General features: G+C 36.1%; 1 protein-coding gene and 1 pseudogene across 1 annotated transcript; both read left to right on the top strand.

Annotated features, from left to right (window-relative positions):
* Positions 1-5,855: 5,855 nt before the first annotated feature.
* LOC101107102 (olfactory receptor 4F15-like) lies at positions 5,856-6,791 on the top strand. The gene has a single exon (XM_027972236.1). The coding sequence runs from the start codon at positions 5,856-5,858 to the stop codon at positions 6,789-6,791; it is 936 nt and encodes a 311-aa protein (XP_027828037.1).
* Positions 6,792-13,290: 6,499 nt separating this feature from the next.
* LOC105613335 (olfactory receptor 4F15-like) lies at positions 13,291-14,286 on the top strand (annotated as a pseudogene).
* The last annotated feature ends 2,436 nt before the right edge of the window (positions 14,287-16,722 follow it).

The raw sequence follows: 16,722 nt of genomic DNA on the forward strand, positions 1-16,722 counted from the left end.
AATCAAAGAAGGGCAAACATTGTATTATCTAAATTATATGAGAAATAAAATATCAAACAAATACCCAAGCTCATGAATATAAAGAAAAGATTTCTTGTTGCCAGAGTAAGGGCTGATGGAGTGCAAAAATGGGTGGAGGGAGTCTAAAAGAACTAGTGTTTATTTCTAGTTAAAAAATAAACAAGTCATGGAGATACAATGTTCAGCATGGTGACTATAGTTAATAACTATACTGTATATTTGAAAGTCACTAAGAGAGTTATCTCAAAAGTTACTATCATAAGAAAAAAATTTTCATAACTACATATAGTGACAGATGTTAATTAGATTTATTGTAGTGAACATTTCATAATGTATACAAATACTGAATCATTGTATAAACCTAAAAAGAATACATGTAATGTTGCATGTCAGTTGTACCTCAATTTAAGAAGATGCTGTCAAGAAAATGAATAGACTAACCACTGAGAACATACACACACATAAACACACTGAGAAATAATATACAGAATAGGTATATAATTTAGAATATATAAATAGAACTCATATATCAAGAAGGTACAATTCTATAAAAAACTTAAACAATAAAAAGGCAAACATCCCTTAAAAGGTAGATTTCTTACAAAGTTAAACATAGTCTTACCATATGTCCAGAAATTGCACCATTTGGTTTCACTGAAATGAATTGAAAATTTATATCCAAACAAAAATCTGCATATGAATGTTTATGGCAGTATTATTCATAATTGAAAAAACTTGGAAGCAACAAAATGCCCTTCCATAAATGAGTGATATATACAGACAATGTAATATTATTTAGCAATAAAAAGAAATGAGCTATCAATCCATGAAAAGACATGGTAGAACTTTAAACGCATATTGCTAAACCAATCTGAAATGGCTATAAACTATATGATTTCAACTATATGACTGTTTGGAAAAAGGCAAGACTGGAGATGGTAAGAAAGATTAATGGTTGCCAAGGGAAGGTTAGGGGCTAAAAATAAATCAACAGAGCATTGAGGATTTTCTGTGAATGAAACTATTCTGCATGATTATATGATGATGGATACATGTCATTATATCCTTCTCAATACCCATAGAATGTACAACACAAAGAATGTAGTGTAATGTAAACTGTCAGTCAGTCAGTTCAGTTGCTCAGTCATGTCCGACTCTTTGTGACCTCATAGACTGCAGCACATCAGGCCTCCCTGTCCATTACCAACTCCCGAAGAATGCTCAAACTCATGTCTGTGGAGTCAGTGATGCCATCCAACCATCTCACCCTCTGTTGTCCCCTTCTCCCGCCTTCAATCTTTCCCACCATCAGGGTCTTTTCTAATGAATCAGTTCTTTGCATCAGGTAGCCAAAGTATTGGAGTTTCAGCTTCAGCATCAGTCCTTCCAATGAATATTCAGGACCAATTTCCTTTAGGATGGACTGGTTGGATCTCCTTACAGTCCAAGGGACTCTCAAGAGTCTTCTCCAACACCATAGTTAAAAAGCATCAATTCTTTGGGGCTCAGCTTTCTTTAAGTCCAACTTTCACATCCATAATGACTACTGGAAAAACCATAGCCTTGACTAGATGTACCTTTGTTGGCAAAGTAATGTCTCTGCTTTTGAATATGCTGTCTTAGTTGGTCATAACTTTTCTTCCAAGGAGCAAACGTCTTTCAATTTCATGGCTGCAGTCACCATCTGCAGTGATTTTGGAGCCCCCCAAAATAAAGTCTGTCACTGTTTCCACTATTTCCCCATCTATTTGCCATGAAGTGCTGGGACAGGATGCCATGATCTTAGTTTTCTGAATGCTGAGTTTTAAGCCAACTGTAGACTTTAGTTAATAATAATGTATCACTACTGGCTTATCAGTTGTAGCAAAAACACCACTCTATGGCAAGATGTTAATGTAAAAGGACTTTGTGGAGGGCATGTGAGGAGGAATATGGGGATTCTACACATAATTTTTCTGTAAATCTAAAACTGTGCTAAAAACTGAAGTTTATTCACTTAAAAAATACCAATTGAGATTTTCCCAGTCTAATTTGGCACTATTTTGAAACTCCCCTAATTTTTTCAAATATCAATTCACTATTTCTCAAAATTCCAAGTGTGACAAGTGGCTAAGAGTGTAGATGATGGTTCTCAAACTTATATTGGTGCCAAAAAGTTGTTCATATAACGTGCAATAACTCAATGAACATCTAAAGCAAACCTAAAATTATCTAATCTTTGAGAAAAAAAGAATATATTTTCAGAGTAAAAAGTTACTGCTCAATATCATATTGAATTTTTCGATTTCTCAGTAACACTTCTGCAAATTGTAATAATTTACCCTTGGGAAAACCAATGTGCACAGAAGATCTGGTTTCCACTAGAAGAAATTATGGACAATATCCAGTCCTGCTAATTGACTTCCTTTCTAATGGTATGAACTATTTTTAACTCTCTGTATTAAGAAATGAAGACATGGTGGCAATTCAAAAAGATTATTAACTTCCTGTGTGCTTCAGTCTCTTGCAGCTGCTGCTGAGTGAAGTGTGCAACTGAGCAGGTACCTAGAAAACCTGTTCTCCAAAGCCTAGCAACTGGTTTCAGTTTGCTTGCAAATCTTCCTTCCTCTGTCTCCAGTTTCCTTTTGAATGATTTTCACTCACATTTTTTATATCCTTCCGGTCTCATTTTCATTATTTCAATTGTATTGTGAGGTAAATTTATCTTCAAAGAGCACTTATCTTTATTAAATTGATCTGTGAAGGGGCTTCAATTTTCCATTATTTTTCTCTCTGAAATTAGATTCATGGAAATAAAAATGTATGTCTTAGCTATTTCATTCCAACAGGCCACATATGGCAGAGCATGCTATCTTTATTTTTGGAAAGAATTGAATATCAAGTCTTAAAAATTAAAATTACTAAAAAAAAGTTTATTGAGTACTCATTATATGCCAGAGTATGGTCTGATGTTTTCCATTTATTACTTCACTTAATCCTCACAACAACACTATAAGGTAAGTACTATTATCATCCTTATTTTACAGATGAGGAAACTGAGGAAAAGAGAAATGAAGTAACTCACCCAAGGACAACCTAACTAATAAATCAAGCAGATGGAGATTTGAACCCAGGTAGTCTGGCCCTAGAATCCATGCTCTTAGTTATGACATTATACTATTTATGAAATTGTTCTTATATTATTTTTATTTCTTTCACTAATTTCAAATTTTTCTTAGAAATTAGAAAATCCATAAACATTTCTTGTAAAATACAGGAAACAAGAGGTAATATTTAGGAAAAATATGAAATCATCTGAAACCCTACAAACTAAAGATCTTGCAGTATATAGTCTAAATATTTCCATACACATTTACTTTATATGCAGTTTTATACTCTATAATCTCTTTTAACTTAATGACAAATTATGTATTTTAGGTTAGTTTATCAGAACTTCTAATTTATTATATGTGCATCAAAAATCCAGAGGTATTTAAAGGTTCTCTTCCTTATTTATGTAGCAAATTGCTTTTTACAGGAACCTTGCTTATCAAAACTGTACTGTTCTTTTGAATTGCTGATCAAATATCTGATAATGTTTTTCTGCTCAGCAATATCTCTATACTATGTTTTATGTTAATACTCCACTATAACTGGAGGGAAATTGTCAGATACTCTGTAGTGCCTATAAACATTTTGTTTGAGGCAAAAGAGAAAGGTATCTTTCTAGTTTTATTGTATTAGGTGTAGAATCTAATTGGAAATGAAGGGTGTTGATATCACTCTAAGAGGCACATGACAGGAAAGTTTTCAGATTGTCTCAGTGTATAAGTATCAGTGAATTCAATTCCTGAAATCATTTGGTGGCTATTTGCTCCAAATTCATCACAGGGGCTTCAAGGCCCCTGATTTTACTTATTAATCTCTACAATAAGGATGTTAGTGAAGATTATCCTTTAGTAGTTCCTACATTGTGCCAGAAATAGTGCAAAATATTGGGGCATACAAAATCAGCTAACAGTTCCTTTCCTTTAAAATCTTAGCTGAATATAGAGAACTAATTTACAAAAAATTCTAATATATTTTATTATAAAGAATACATAAAATATAACTAATGATAGTTTATAGAGAGAAGTTATTTACTCTGGTTACAGTCTTCAATAAATTTTCCAGAGTAGGTGACATTTAATGTATGTCTTGAAAAATAAAGGGGAAAAGGACAAATAAATTCCATATATCATAGTATTTTTTTCACATTTCTCTGTCTTTGCATATGTTTTTATTTGGGTTATTCCTGGTCATCACAAAACAGAACCATTAAGCCTTTTGAAACTTTGGTTGACATTCTAACTCTGCCAGTTAGAAGCTATATAAACCAGAGCAGGCTAACAAATAATGGTGATGAAATGTATTCACCTATAAAGTAGGAGAAGTATAACTCATTTCTTCTGATATTTTGAGGATTTGAGAGGATATGAGTAAAACTATCTAGCACAAATGTTGCTTCCCTTTTCCCTTTAGGCATCACACTAACATTGAATGCAGGAACAAAGGGGCCAGGAAAAGAGCCTTCTACATATGAAGCTTTGTATTTTAAACTGGGAAAGAAAACTTTGCCCAGAAGACATTATTCTATATGTCATTGTACAAATCTAGGTTATATGCTCCTCATAAACCAGTTCATGGCTAAGTGACATTGGATTATCATGCTTCATCTGGGGATGAGGATAAGGATTTACCCTTTTTTAAAATTGAGAAATCTCTACCAAATACCTAAATAGGTAGGTATTCCATTATCCAGAAATGGGGAGGGAAAATGCTTTGGGATGGGCAACATGTAGAGTAATTAATTGGGGATAAAGGAAATGGGTTGATTGATGCTTCTAGATCCATAGGGAAATCTAGTATACTTGGAGGTGCTGGCTTTGAAAAGCATAAAGCAGTTCTTGGAGTGAGTACTCTGAAAGTTTTGTGGCTCTTGATTCAAATTCTGGCTTTGCCACTTACCTTTATGGGGCTCAGTTTCTTCACTGGTGAAATAGGTATAATAAAACTGAACATATCTTAAGGAGACATTAGGAGGTTTGTACTCCCAATGTACTTTGATAATGTACTTACAATTACCTGAGTATAGAAGATATTCAAATGTTAGCTGTGATCATAGCTGATTCTTAATTATCACCATATTTACCATTATTTACCTCAGCCAATATTTTATTTTTAGTTTCTCATTAATTAACATATTTATTAAAAGTGGTCATGGACCAAAGAAGATATACCACAAATCAAGTATTATAATTATTAAGTCCTGTGCACCTGAGCTCCATTTAAATTTTAAAAGCTGATGGTAAGAACTGATTAAATATGTTCAAGTGTTTTTGTCCTGGTGATCTCAATAAGCTCAAAGAAGTTTGAGAATATTAATGGACTAAGAAATGTTTGGTTTAGAGCATACAGAATTAGTATAAAAGTTGTATTAAACTATTAATACAACTATTAATAGTTGTATAACAGAAGAGGTGATGGTTATTTGATGTGAGAACACAAGCAATGATCAGAAAAATGATCTAAAATTTTTTGAGAAAAAATAAAAAGAGACTTAACTATGGAATGTTAACTCTTTTTGGTTCTGTCTGCAAAAATTACAGTCACAATTTTACCTTCAGATATTATCTATAGTACAATGAATTTGTTGCTAACCTTATTTCTTCCAAATTCTTAAGCTTCCCCTCTCAATCAATTATATCTAATTTAATTACCAATAAAATAGACAATCTATGTCTGAACCAGTGATACCTATTCTTTTTAATTTTTATCCTCAGGTCACTTAAAAATCAGCTCTTCTGTCCCTATCAATGGGTGGACTAAATGACTCTATGGTCAATGAGTTTGTGTTATTGGCCCTTTCTTGCTCTTGGGAGAAAAGGCTTTTTCTTATTTTGATATGTTCTTTGCTCTACTTAGGGGTCATCTTGGGAAACCTTTTTATTTTGATTTTAGTAATTTTTGATTCTCACTTACATTCTCCTATGTACTTCCTACTCGCCAACCTGTCCCTCATTGATGTGGGCCTTTCCTCTACCACAGTTCCCAAGATAATCACAGACCTCTTAAATGAAGACAAAATAATATCTTTCCAAAGCTGTATGACACAGATATGTTTCATCCACACCATAGGAGGAGTGGAGATGGTGTTACTTATAGCCATGGCATTTGACAGGTGCACAGCAATATGTAAGCCTCTTCACTACTTGAAAATCATGAACCCTAAAATATGTGTCTCATTTGTAATCACTGGCTGGGTAATTGGGGTGATCCATGCTATGTCTCAATTTTTATTTGTTATTAAATTGCCATTCTGTGGACCTAATGAAATAGACAGCTTTTATTGTGACTTTCCTAAGATTATAAAACTTGCATGCACAGATGGAGCCAAGCTTGAGTTTATTGTTACTGCCAACAGTGGCTTCATGAGCATGGGCACCTTCTTCCTGCTAATCCTTTCCTACTCCTTCATTTTGGTCACTGTCTGGAAACGTTCTTCAGGAGACTTGTCCAAGGCACTTGTCACTTTGTCGTCTCACATCACTGTGGTGTTTTTGTTTTTCACTCCATGCATGTTTCTCTATGTCTGGCCTTCTCCTCCACCATCACTTGATAAAAATCTGTTCATTGTTGACTTTGCTATTACCCCTGTGTTGAATCCTGCCATCTATACACTGAGGAACAAAGACATAAAGGTAGCAATAAAAAGGTTGCTCAAAAAGATACTTTTTTCCAGATTTTGTTGACCACAGCATTTTTTGAAGCTTGAAAACTGTATATATCCAGCTGGCCCGTCTCCACTTAGGCACCTCAGATTTATCATTCCCAGAATAGACTCATCATCTGCCATCTTATATCTGCTACTACTTTACCTGTGGAGTATAAGACCATTACCATCATGGGAAATGTAAATATATTATACTAAGAATTGATATCCTTACAGAGAACAGAGTGATCTGACAAAGAAAATTTTGAATTTGGGGTTATTTTTCAAATAAAAAGATATAATGATATTGCTTCTGTTATTCATGAGGTGTAAAAAAATAACCTGTAAATGTGTTGTGATTAACGTTAAGAATCACCACATTGAATTGCTATATATGTAGTTGCAATGATTTTACTTATTATTTAAAAGAGAAAATCTGAATGCAAGTAGTTTATTTAGAAAGGTTTCCTAGAACACAATTGTTCAGAAGTGGGAACACGAAACAACAAAGGGAAGATGCCAATAAAGAACATATTAATTGGTATCCTACTACTATACACAAGTGGGGAGAAATCTTGCTGTGACCCTCTAAAAAACTGTATAGAGTCTATGACTTACAGTTGTTCCACCTGAGATGCAAGGAAGGTGTTTATTTCTGTACTAGTATAGCTCTCATAGGGACTTCCCTGTAGCTCAAACGGTAAAGAATCCGGATGCAATGCAGGAGAACAGAGTTCGATCCCTGTGTCAGGAAGATCCTCTGGAGAAGGGAATGGCAATCCACTCCAGTATTTTTGCCTGGAGAATCCCATGGACATAGAAGCCTGGTGGACTACAGTCCAGGGAGTTGCAAAGAGTCAGACATGACTGAGCAACTAACACACACGTAGCTCTGAGGCATTAACTCCATGGCATTTCTAGGCTTCCCCACACAGTGGGTTGAACAATTTGATAGCCAGGAAAATGTCTTCAGGTAGAAAGTTTCTGGAACTCATAGCGTTGCAGAAACCAGTAATTGAGAAACCAAGCACCACACTCAGAGAGTTGGAGAACTCAGGTTTATTACGCCAGCAGGCCCAGAGGAGCTAACACTCTAAGCTCTGAGCCCTGAACAAAGGGGTTACAGAGTTTTTATAGACAGACTATAGAGGGCGACAATAGATGTTAATAGGCTGGTTTGAACTAAGGGGCTTCACGTGCGTGGGAACAGCAGTCAAGATGGGGATGCCTGACCTTTACACGGACAGGCATGATTAAGCAGGTTTGCAGGGGCTGGGCAATAGCAAAGAGCAGGACAAGGGTAAGATAAGCTCCAGTTCCTAGTATAGTAAGCCCCCACTTTCTGAGACTACATGGATCTCCAGACTTTGCAAGGAGCAAGCTGAGTTACAGAGGCAGAATGAGCAGGATGTTACATAAAATTTTAACTTTTCTTCTTCAATAATAGAGAACAATGTACATTCTTGGAAATATTAAGTGCACAGGGACATGCATCAGGTGCTAAGAGGATCAGATGTCTTGCTTAGAGGCATTCACATCCCATGTAAGTTCACCCCATCATTAATTTTTTTTAACTTTTTTTAAATTTTAACTTTATTTTACTTTACAATACTGTATTGGTTTTGCCATACATTGACATGAATCCGCCACGGGTGTACATGAGTTCCCAATCCTGAACCCCCCTCCCACCTCCCACCCCACATCATCTCCCTGGATCATCCCCGTGCACCAGCCCCAAGCATCCTGTATCCTGTATCGAACATAGACTGGCGATTCGTTTCTTACATGATAGTATACATGTTTCAGTGCCATTCTCCCAAATCATCCCACCCTCTCCCTCTCCCTCTCCCTCAGAGTCCAAAAGTCCATTCTATACATCTGTGTCTCTTGCTGTCTCACATACAGGGTTATCATTACCATCTTCCTAAATTCCGTATATATGTGTTAGTATACTGCATTGGTGTTTTTCTTTCTGGCTTACTTCACTCTGTATAATCGGTTCCAGTTACATCCATCTCATTAGAACTGATTCAAATGTATTCTTTTTAATGGCTGAGTAATACTCCATTGTGTATATGTACCACAGCTTGCTTATCCATTCATTTGCTGATGGACATCTAGGTTGTTTCCATGTCCTGGCTATTATAAACACAAGAGTGTAAATGGAACAAGTGTTCATTTGTCTGTCATTGCACATGCACCTAGGATGATATTCATCATCTTTTTAAAATTTATTTTTACTGAAGCATAGTTGATTTACAATGTTATATATCACTTTCAGTGTATAGCATAGTGCTTCAGTATTTATGCAGATTACACTCTATTATAGGCTATTACAAGATATAATGGCTATAATTCCTTGTTCTTTACAGTATATTCTTATGGTTTATCTATTTTATACAAAGTAGTTTGTATCTGGTATCCATCAGCTTCCTCCTCCACAACCATTTCTAGATCATCTTTACATTTATCCATCACTTTTGCTAATCCAGATTACTTGCCCAGATCCATACCTTCCTACGTGAGCAGTCTAAGTCCAAGCCCATAATCTTCTCAGACTGTAAGTTCTACAGCTGCTCATTTAAAGTTATCATCCATTACTGTTGATGCAAGTGTAGCAGCAACTATATTTATTCATGTTAATTAAGGTTAATTATTCCTAGAGTGATAGAAACTTGTTTCATTGTCTGATAATCTACTGACACAAGAAAATCAAAATGACCAGAGAGCTACCAAAATTTCAGGTTTATTGGAATGCTTACTCTATCCTCAGAAGGAGCATTTTCCCAACCCTGTAGAGTTCAAAGTTGTAGGTTCAGAAAGCTCAAGTTCTCCAATGAAGTGATGGTGAATAAAGCCACTTACTATCTACCCTTGGCTCCCACACCTATGCATTCTGGGGCACAATACATTATACTAATGGTTCAAAGTTAAAGCGCAGAGTGCCATTTCCAAACTGGGACTAACTTGCATCTTAACCTATACCTTTAAAAAGCTATCCCCACATTCTAAGAGCTGATAGCTTCTGTTCACTGAATCACCAGTGGATCACTTGATTGTGTGATCATTTTTTCTTTCTTTCTTGTCAACATATTCCTTTGTCCTAAGCAATGTTATGAAGGACATTAAGCATCCTATGTGTTTTTGGATCACCTAATGGCCAAGGTCCGTCTAGTCAAGGCTATGGTTTTTCCAGTGGTCATGTATGGATGTGAAAGTCGGACTGTGAAGAAAGCTGAATGCCAAAGAATTGATGCTTTTGAACTGTGGTGTTGGAGAAGACTCCTGAGAGTCTCTGGACTGCAAGGAGATCCAACCAGTCCATTCTAAAGGAGATCAGTCCTGGGTTTTCTTTGGAAGGACTGATGCTGAAGCTGAAACTCCAATACTTTGGCCACCTGATGCAAAGAGTTGACTCATTAGAAAACACTCTGATGCTGGGAGGGATTGGGGGCAGGAGGAGAAGGGGACAACAGAGGATGAGATGGCTGGATGGCATCACCAACTCGATGGACATGAGTTTGGGTGAACTCCAGGAGTTGGTGATGGACAGGGAGCCCTGGCATGCTGCGATTCATGGGGTCACAAAGAGTCGGACACGACTGAGTGACTGAACCAAATGGCCAAGGTATTGCTGTAAGAGTAGTCAAAGTGATACCTGGAAAATATATGTATACAAGAAAAACAATTTGTTGTTCTTCCAACATGGAAGGAATCCAATGTAAATAACTTGCCATTAAGTTGCTGATAAAATGACTGAATAGATGGAACCATATCAAGCATTGAGCACTCATCCATGTTTGCTTCTGAAAGGTCAAACTTTTAAGGGTGGTGATAGCTAGAATTGCCTTTATGAGAAGTAACTATGCTGAAAGAACTCATAAAAAGACTTCATCCTTGCCTTTTAAAAGTTCTTCATTCGTAGGCCATTATGTAAGCACTGGAGTGCCTAATCGATGATGCCATCCAGACATCTCATCCTCTGTCGCCCCCTTTACCTCCTGCCCCCAATCCTTCCCAGCATCAGAGTCTTTTCCAGTGAGTCAACTTTTTGCATCAGGTGGCCAAAGTATTGGAGTTTCAGCTTCAACATCAGTCCTTACAATGAACACGCAGGACTGATCTCATTTAGAATGGACTGGTGGGATCTCCTTGCAGTCCAGGGACTCTCCAGAGTCTTCTCCAACACCACAGTTCAAAAGCATCAATTCTTCGGTGCTCAGCTTTCTTCACAGTCCAACTCTCACATCCATACATGATCACTGGAAAAACCATAGCCTTGACTAGACGGACCTTAGTCGGCAAAGTAATGTCTCTGCTTTTGAATATACTATCTAGGTTGGTCATAACTGTTCTTCCAAGGAGTAAGCATCTTTTAATTTCATTGCTGCAGTCACCATCTGCAGTGATTTGGGAGCACAAAAAAATAAAGTCTGACGTTGTTTCCACTGTTTCCCCATCTATTTGCGATGAAGTGATGGGACCGGATGCCATGATCTTCGTTTTCTGAATGTTGAGCTTTAAGCCAACTTTTTGACTCTCCTCTTTCACTTTCATCAAGCTTTTTAGTTCCTCTTCACTTTCTGCCATAAGAGTAGTGTCATCTGCATATCTGAGGTTATTGATATTTCTCCCGGCAATCTTGATTCCAGCTTGTGCTTCTTCCAGCCCAGCGTTCCTCATGATGTACTCTGCATAGAAGTTAAATAAGCAGGGTGACAATATACAGCCTTGATGTACTCTACTCCTTTTCCTATTTGGAACCAGTCTGTTGTTCCATGTCCAGTTCTAACTGTTGCTTCCTGACCTGCATATAGGTTTCTCAAGAGGCAGGTCAGGTTGTCTGGTATTCCCATCTCTTGAAGAATTTTCCATAGTTTATTATGATCCACACAGTCAAAGGCTTTGGCATAATCAATAAAGCAGAAATAGATGTTTTTCTAGAGCTCTCTTTTTTGATGATCCAGAGGATGTTGGCAATTTGATCTCTGGTTCCTCTGCCTTTTCGAAATCCAGCTTGAACTTCTGGAAGTTCACGGTTCATGTATTACTAGTGCCAAAAATCATAATAACACTCTACCTCTAATATCACATAAATGCATACTTCATTCCCTCCATAAATCTGTGTTCTTTTTCATTTTCTTGGCTCTCTTTCTCCTCTGTTGCTCTCCTTCCATTTTCTTTTCATTTTTATTGCAAACATGTGGCCAATTAGAAAAATATAAGATATATTCAAAATTTTAATATTAAAATGACATTCAGTATCCAAAGTTATCAAGATATGTTATTGTATATGTGAACATATTTTTGCAATGTGAACATATTTTTGCAATGTGAACATATTTTTGCAATATAAACATATCAAGAGCACATCACAAAAAACACTCATTTGTAATCAGTTTTTGTCACAATAATTTAGTGGACATGACAACAAAACTATATTTGCATCTATGATAATGACCATATTTATTTTGGTACCAGTCTTATCAACTTCCCCTTTCTGTATACCTTTTCATAACTTATCTCTTTTAATATACTTCTATTTTTTCTCTTTAGATTGGATAATGAATGGATTCAAATATGTCTTATAGATAGACATCTATAATCATTCTGTTTATATGAAGTGATGATAGATAGTCTCCTGTATTTAAAAGTTGTTGGTAGCAATTTCACTTACCTGCAAACAGCATTTTAGCAGAACAAAGCTTCAGATACTTGAAGACAAGCTGTCATGACCTTTATGGCCTGTAGTTTTTACATTTTCTTAGTTTATCATGACTAAATATTTTGTTTCAGTGAAGACATCATTATTTCTCAGTTTCATATTTGAATTGCCAGTCATTAATCCTATAACACAGTGCTCAAAACACAAAATCTCTCTCAATCCTAATAAAGTATTGAAAAATCCTCTTTTTGAGTCTTTTGAAAACCCTTCTTTGCAATTTTGAGTTTCCCTTGATTTAAAGTGTGTTGTAATTCTCCAAGTGTCAGAAACAATCAGAGAAGTAAACCTTTTAATTTCATGCTACCATCTTACGTGCAACATTCATGCCTTCATTAGTTGGTAACTATTCTATGTGTGATTAATGCCTGAGATTTCTCAGGTGTGAAGTAAAAGAAAAATAGAGAGTACATTCTCCTAGAGTGTGTGTGTGAACAAATATGATTAGCTTGAACACTCCAAATATACCTGATTATTCATGATATGTAAGATGTTATATTAAATAAATATGAATAACATGGAAGAAGTTGGAATTATTGCACAATAAGCTTGGTAAAGTAGCTCTCTGCTAGGAATATGTTACTCATTTTTCCTGATTCCTCCACCTTACCTGCCATGTTTCCACATAATTTCTTTGTCGCCCTGGCCTAACTTTTGATTATCTCGTTTCTCCTATTCACTTATCATCATTCTTTCAGCTCCCCTATCTGTAAGTCTTCTCACTTCATATTTTGGCATTTACAATATGTTTTCCACAGATTCATTGATGAGCAAATAATGTATTAATTTTGGTACTCACATTTCTCATTTCTTTCTTATTTTCTACCTTCAGACTATTTCAGCTTCTTCTCTACTGACTGAGTCAATGGATGGAGTAAATGACTCTGTGGTATCTGAATTTGTACTAATCGGACTTTCAAATTCATGGAAAATGCAACTTTTTATTTTTATTTTTTTGGTTCTCCTTTGTGTTCTACATGGGAATTATCCTGGGAAACTTCTTTGTTGTGTTCACAGTAATTATTGACTCTCATTTACACTCCCCTGTGTACTTCCTGTTGGCCAACCTCTCTATTGATCTAGGTCTTTCCTCTACCACAGTACCCAAAATGATCTCTGATCTTTTCACTAACTGCAACATCATTTCTTTCCCAAAATGTATGACACAGATATTTTTTTAATTCATGTCATGGGTGGAGTTGAGATGGTGCTGCTCATAGCCATGGCATTTGACAGGTATACTGCAATCTGTAAGCCTCTCCACTACCTGACAATTGTGAGCTCCAAAATGTGTGTTTCATTTGTAGTGGTTGCCTGGATAGTGGGGATAATCCATGCTGTATCTCATGTTTGTTTGTTTTTGTCATAAACTTGCCTTTTTGTGGTCTCAATAAAATAAACAGGTTTTTATTGTGATTTGCCTCGGGTCATGAAACTTGCTTGTGTAGACACTTACAAGCTGGAGTTTGTAATTATTGCTAATAGTGGGTTTATTTCCATGGCTGCCTTCTTCTCTTTAATTATATCCTACATTTTCATTTTGGTCACGGTCTGGAAAGCTTCAGGAGACTTATCCAAAGCGTTTGTCACACTGTCAGCTCACATCACTGTAATAATTTTGTTTTTTATGCCATATATGTTTCTCTATGTGTGGCCTTTCCCTGCAACATCACTGGATAAGTATTTGTTTATTGATGCCTTTGCCATCACCCTTGTCTTGAATCCTGCCATTTATACATTAGGAAACAAAGATATGAGAATTGCCATGAGAAGACTGGGCAAACGGATTCTAGGCTCTAGTGGGATCTTATAGTGAATGGAGCAAATCTAGAGTACAAGATACTTCAGGCTCACTAAAAACACTGAGAGTCATGTGACTATCATCATTACTATGGTAAGAATTACCATTTTGAATGATAGTTCAACAAAGGTACACCTGTAGAAACTGATGTGTCAAGTCAGAGTTGACTTTATTTTGCCAATCACAGAGAATAAATTGACTTCATCTACTTTCATGGAGAAGAGAGATGAGAAGAGAAAACTGAGCTGATTTCCAGGCATAAACTTAACATTCAAATACCATTTTCTGTGTGACATTTCTTACTTCTTTCTTTACTAGGTGTGATTACTGTCAATTACAAATAAATATCTCAAAAAGTGCTAGAAATTTCTCATAGCAAAATAATGGATTAAATAGATTAAATGTAAGATGCTAAAGCTGAAACTCCAGTACTTTGGCCACCACATGTGAAGAGTTGACTCATTGGAAAAGACTTTGATGCTGGGAGGGATTGGGGGCAGGAGAAGAAGGGGACGACAGAGGATGAGATGGCTGAATGGAATCACTGACTCAATGGACGTGAGTCTGAGTGAATTCCGGGTGTTGGTGATGAACAGGGAGGCCTGGCATGCTGCGATTCATGGGGTCGCAAAGAGTCTGACACGACTGAGCGACTGAACTGAACTGAAGTTTAATTATGGGGAAACAATGGAAACAGCGACAGGAGTTGTGATTGACAGGGAAGCCTGGCATGCTGCAGTCCATGGGGTCACAAAGAGTTGGACACAACTGAGTGACTGAACTTAACTGAAGTTTAATTATAAATAAAGTATATTTTTAAAATTTTCTATCTCAATTTTAGTTTGATTTAAAATAAGAATAAAATCAGCTATGTATTTCCTATGTTAAGCCTTGAACTCAACACTTGACTATACTTTGAGCTTTTTTAATTTAGGATGCTATTTCAGTTTTGAGTTTAGACTTGAATGAGATTTGAGTGACTGCAGGTAGAAAAATTTTTTAACACTATCAATACTTTAGATAAATACAGACCAAAGATTTTTGGACTCTTACTTTCCTGTCATTCTGAAAATGAATGTCTTCTAATATTCAATCAGCCTAGTTTATTCTTTTTGAAAAGCATAGCCATAATAGCTTTTTCACAAGATAATAATCACCCAAAGATGGCATTTAGAGGTCCTGGTTTCCTTGAATATGTTTTCTTATCTATCAGACTATCTTCTCCCACAAGAGTTTATGTATCTTAGTTTGATAGCCTTGGATAAATGGAAAGCCAAAAATGTTGAGGCATAATCAATTTAAATGAGGATTTCTACATCTGGATTCCTCATTTTAATAGATGAGATTTTGTTGAAGATACACATAACTTTTTTTTCATCTCCTATTGCTCTGGAAATAAAATCTGCTCAATTAAAAGAACTGAAAGCTTATTTTTTGTCCTTTTTTCAGGAATCTACAATTACATCTTTGACTTTCTCTGTATAAATAAATCAATAATACTTCTTTTTAATTTTTTTTATTCATCTGGACAGGAATTATATTTTTACTTAAGTATTGCTGTCAGCTCCTTCCTTTAAATACTCTATTGGGCCTCTGAAACACTACAATCTCCTGGTTTTCCTCCTACACCTTGGGTAATTCCTTCTCAGTATCTGTTTGTTGCTTTTCCCTCATTTGCTCAACCAACAAACTTAGGATTCCTCAGAATTGCATCTTTGGCCTATTCTCACTTTGTATTCTGTCCCTAGATGACATCCATTCCCACGGTTTTAATTACTATGCCTAGCTTTTAGCTTGGGGCTCTCAAAGCCAGGTTACTAGTTCTTAAGTTCCTAATCCACAAATCTGTCTTCTTACTTGGATGCTTCACAGACAATGCACACTCAGCAGGTCTACAACTAACCTGTCTCCTTTTTCTCACACACTTTCTTTCAGAGTCACAGTAAATGGGTTAAACACTCAGTCGCTCAATTTAAAATGTGGTGTAGTAATAGACTGTCTATGAAAGAGACATGTGGACTCACTTATAGAAGAAGGCAAAGTGGTTTAAAAGGCTTTACAAATAGCTGAGGAAAGGAGAGAATCAAAAGGCAAGGCAGAAAGGTGAAGATATACCCAACTGAATGCAGAGTTCCAGAGAATGGCAAGGAGAGATAAGAAGGCCTTCTTAAGTGAAGATTGCAAAGACATAGAGGAAAACTATAGAATGGGAAAGAATAGAGATCTCTGTAAGGAAACCGGAATATCAAAGGGAACATTTCATGAAAGGATGTATATAATAAAGGACAGAAACAGTAAGGGCTTAACAGAAGCAGAAGAGATTAAAAGAGGTGGCAAGTATACACAGAAAAACTAGACAAGAAAGATCTTAATGACCCAGATAAGTATGAAGATGTGGTCACTCACCTACAGACAGACACCCTAGAGTATAAAGTCAACTGGGTCTTA

The sequence above is a fragment of the Ovis aries genome, chromosome 7 (genome assembly GCF_016772045.2).
Source record: "Ovis aries strain OAR_USU_Benz2616 breed Rambouillet chromosome 7, ARS-UI_Ramb_v3.0, whole genome shotgun sequence".
Classification (NCBI taxonomy): domain Eukaryota; kingdom Metazoa; phylum Chordata; class Mammalia; order Artiodactyla; family Bovidae; genus Ovis; species Ovis aries.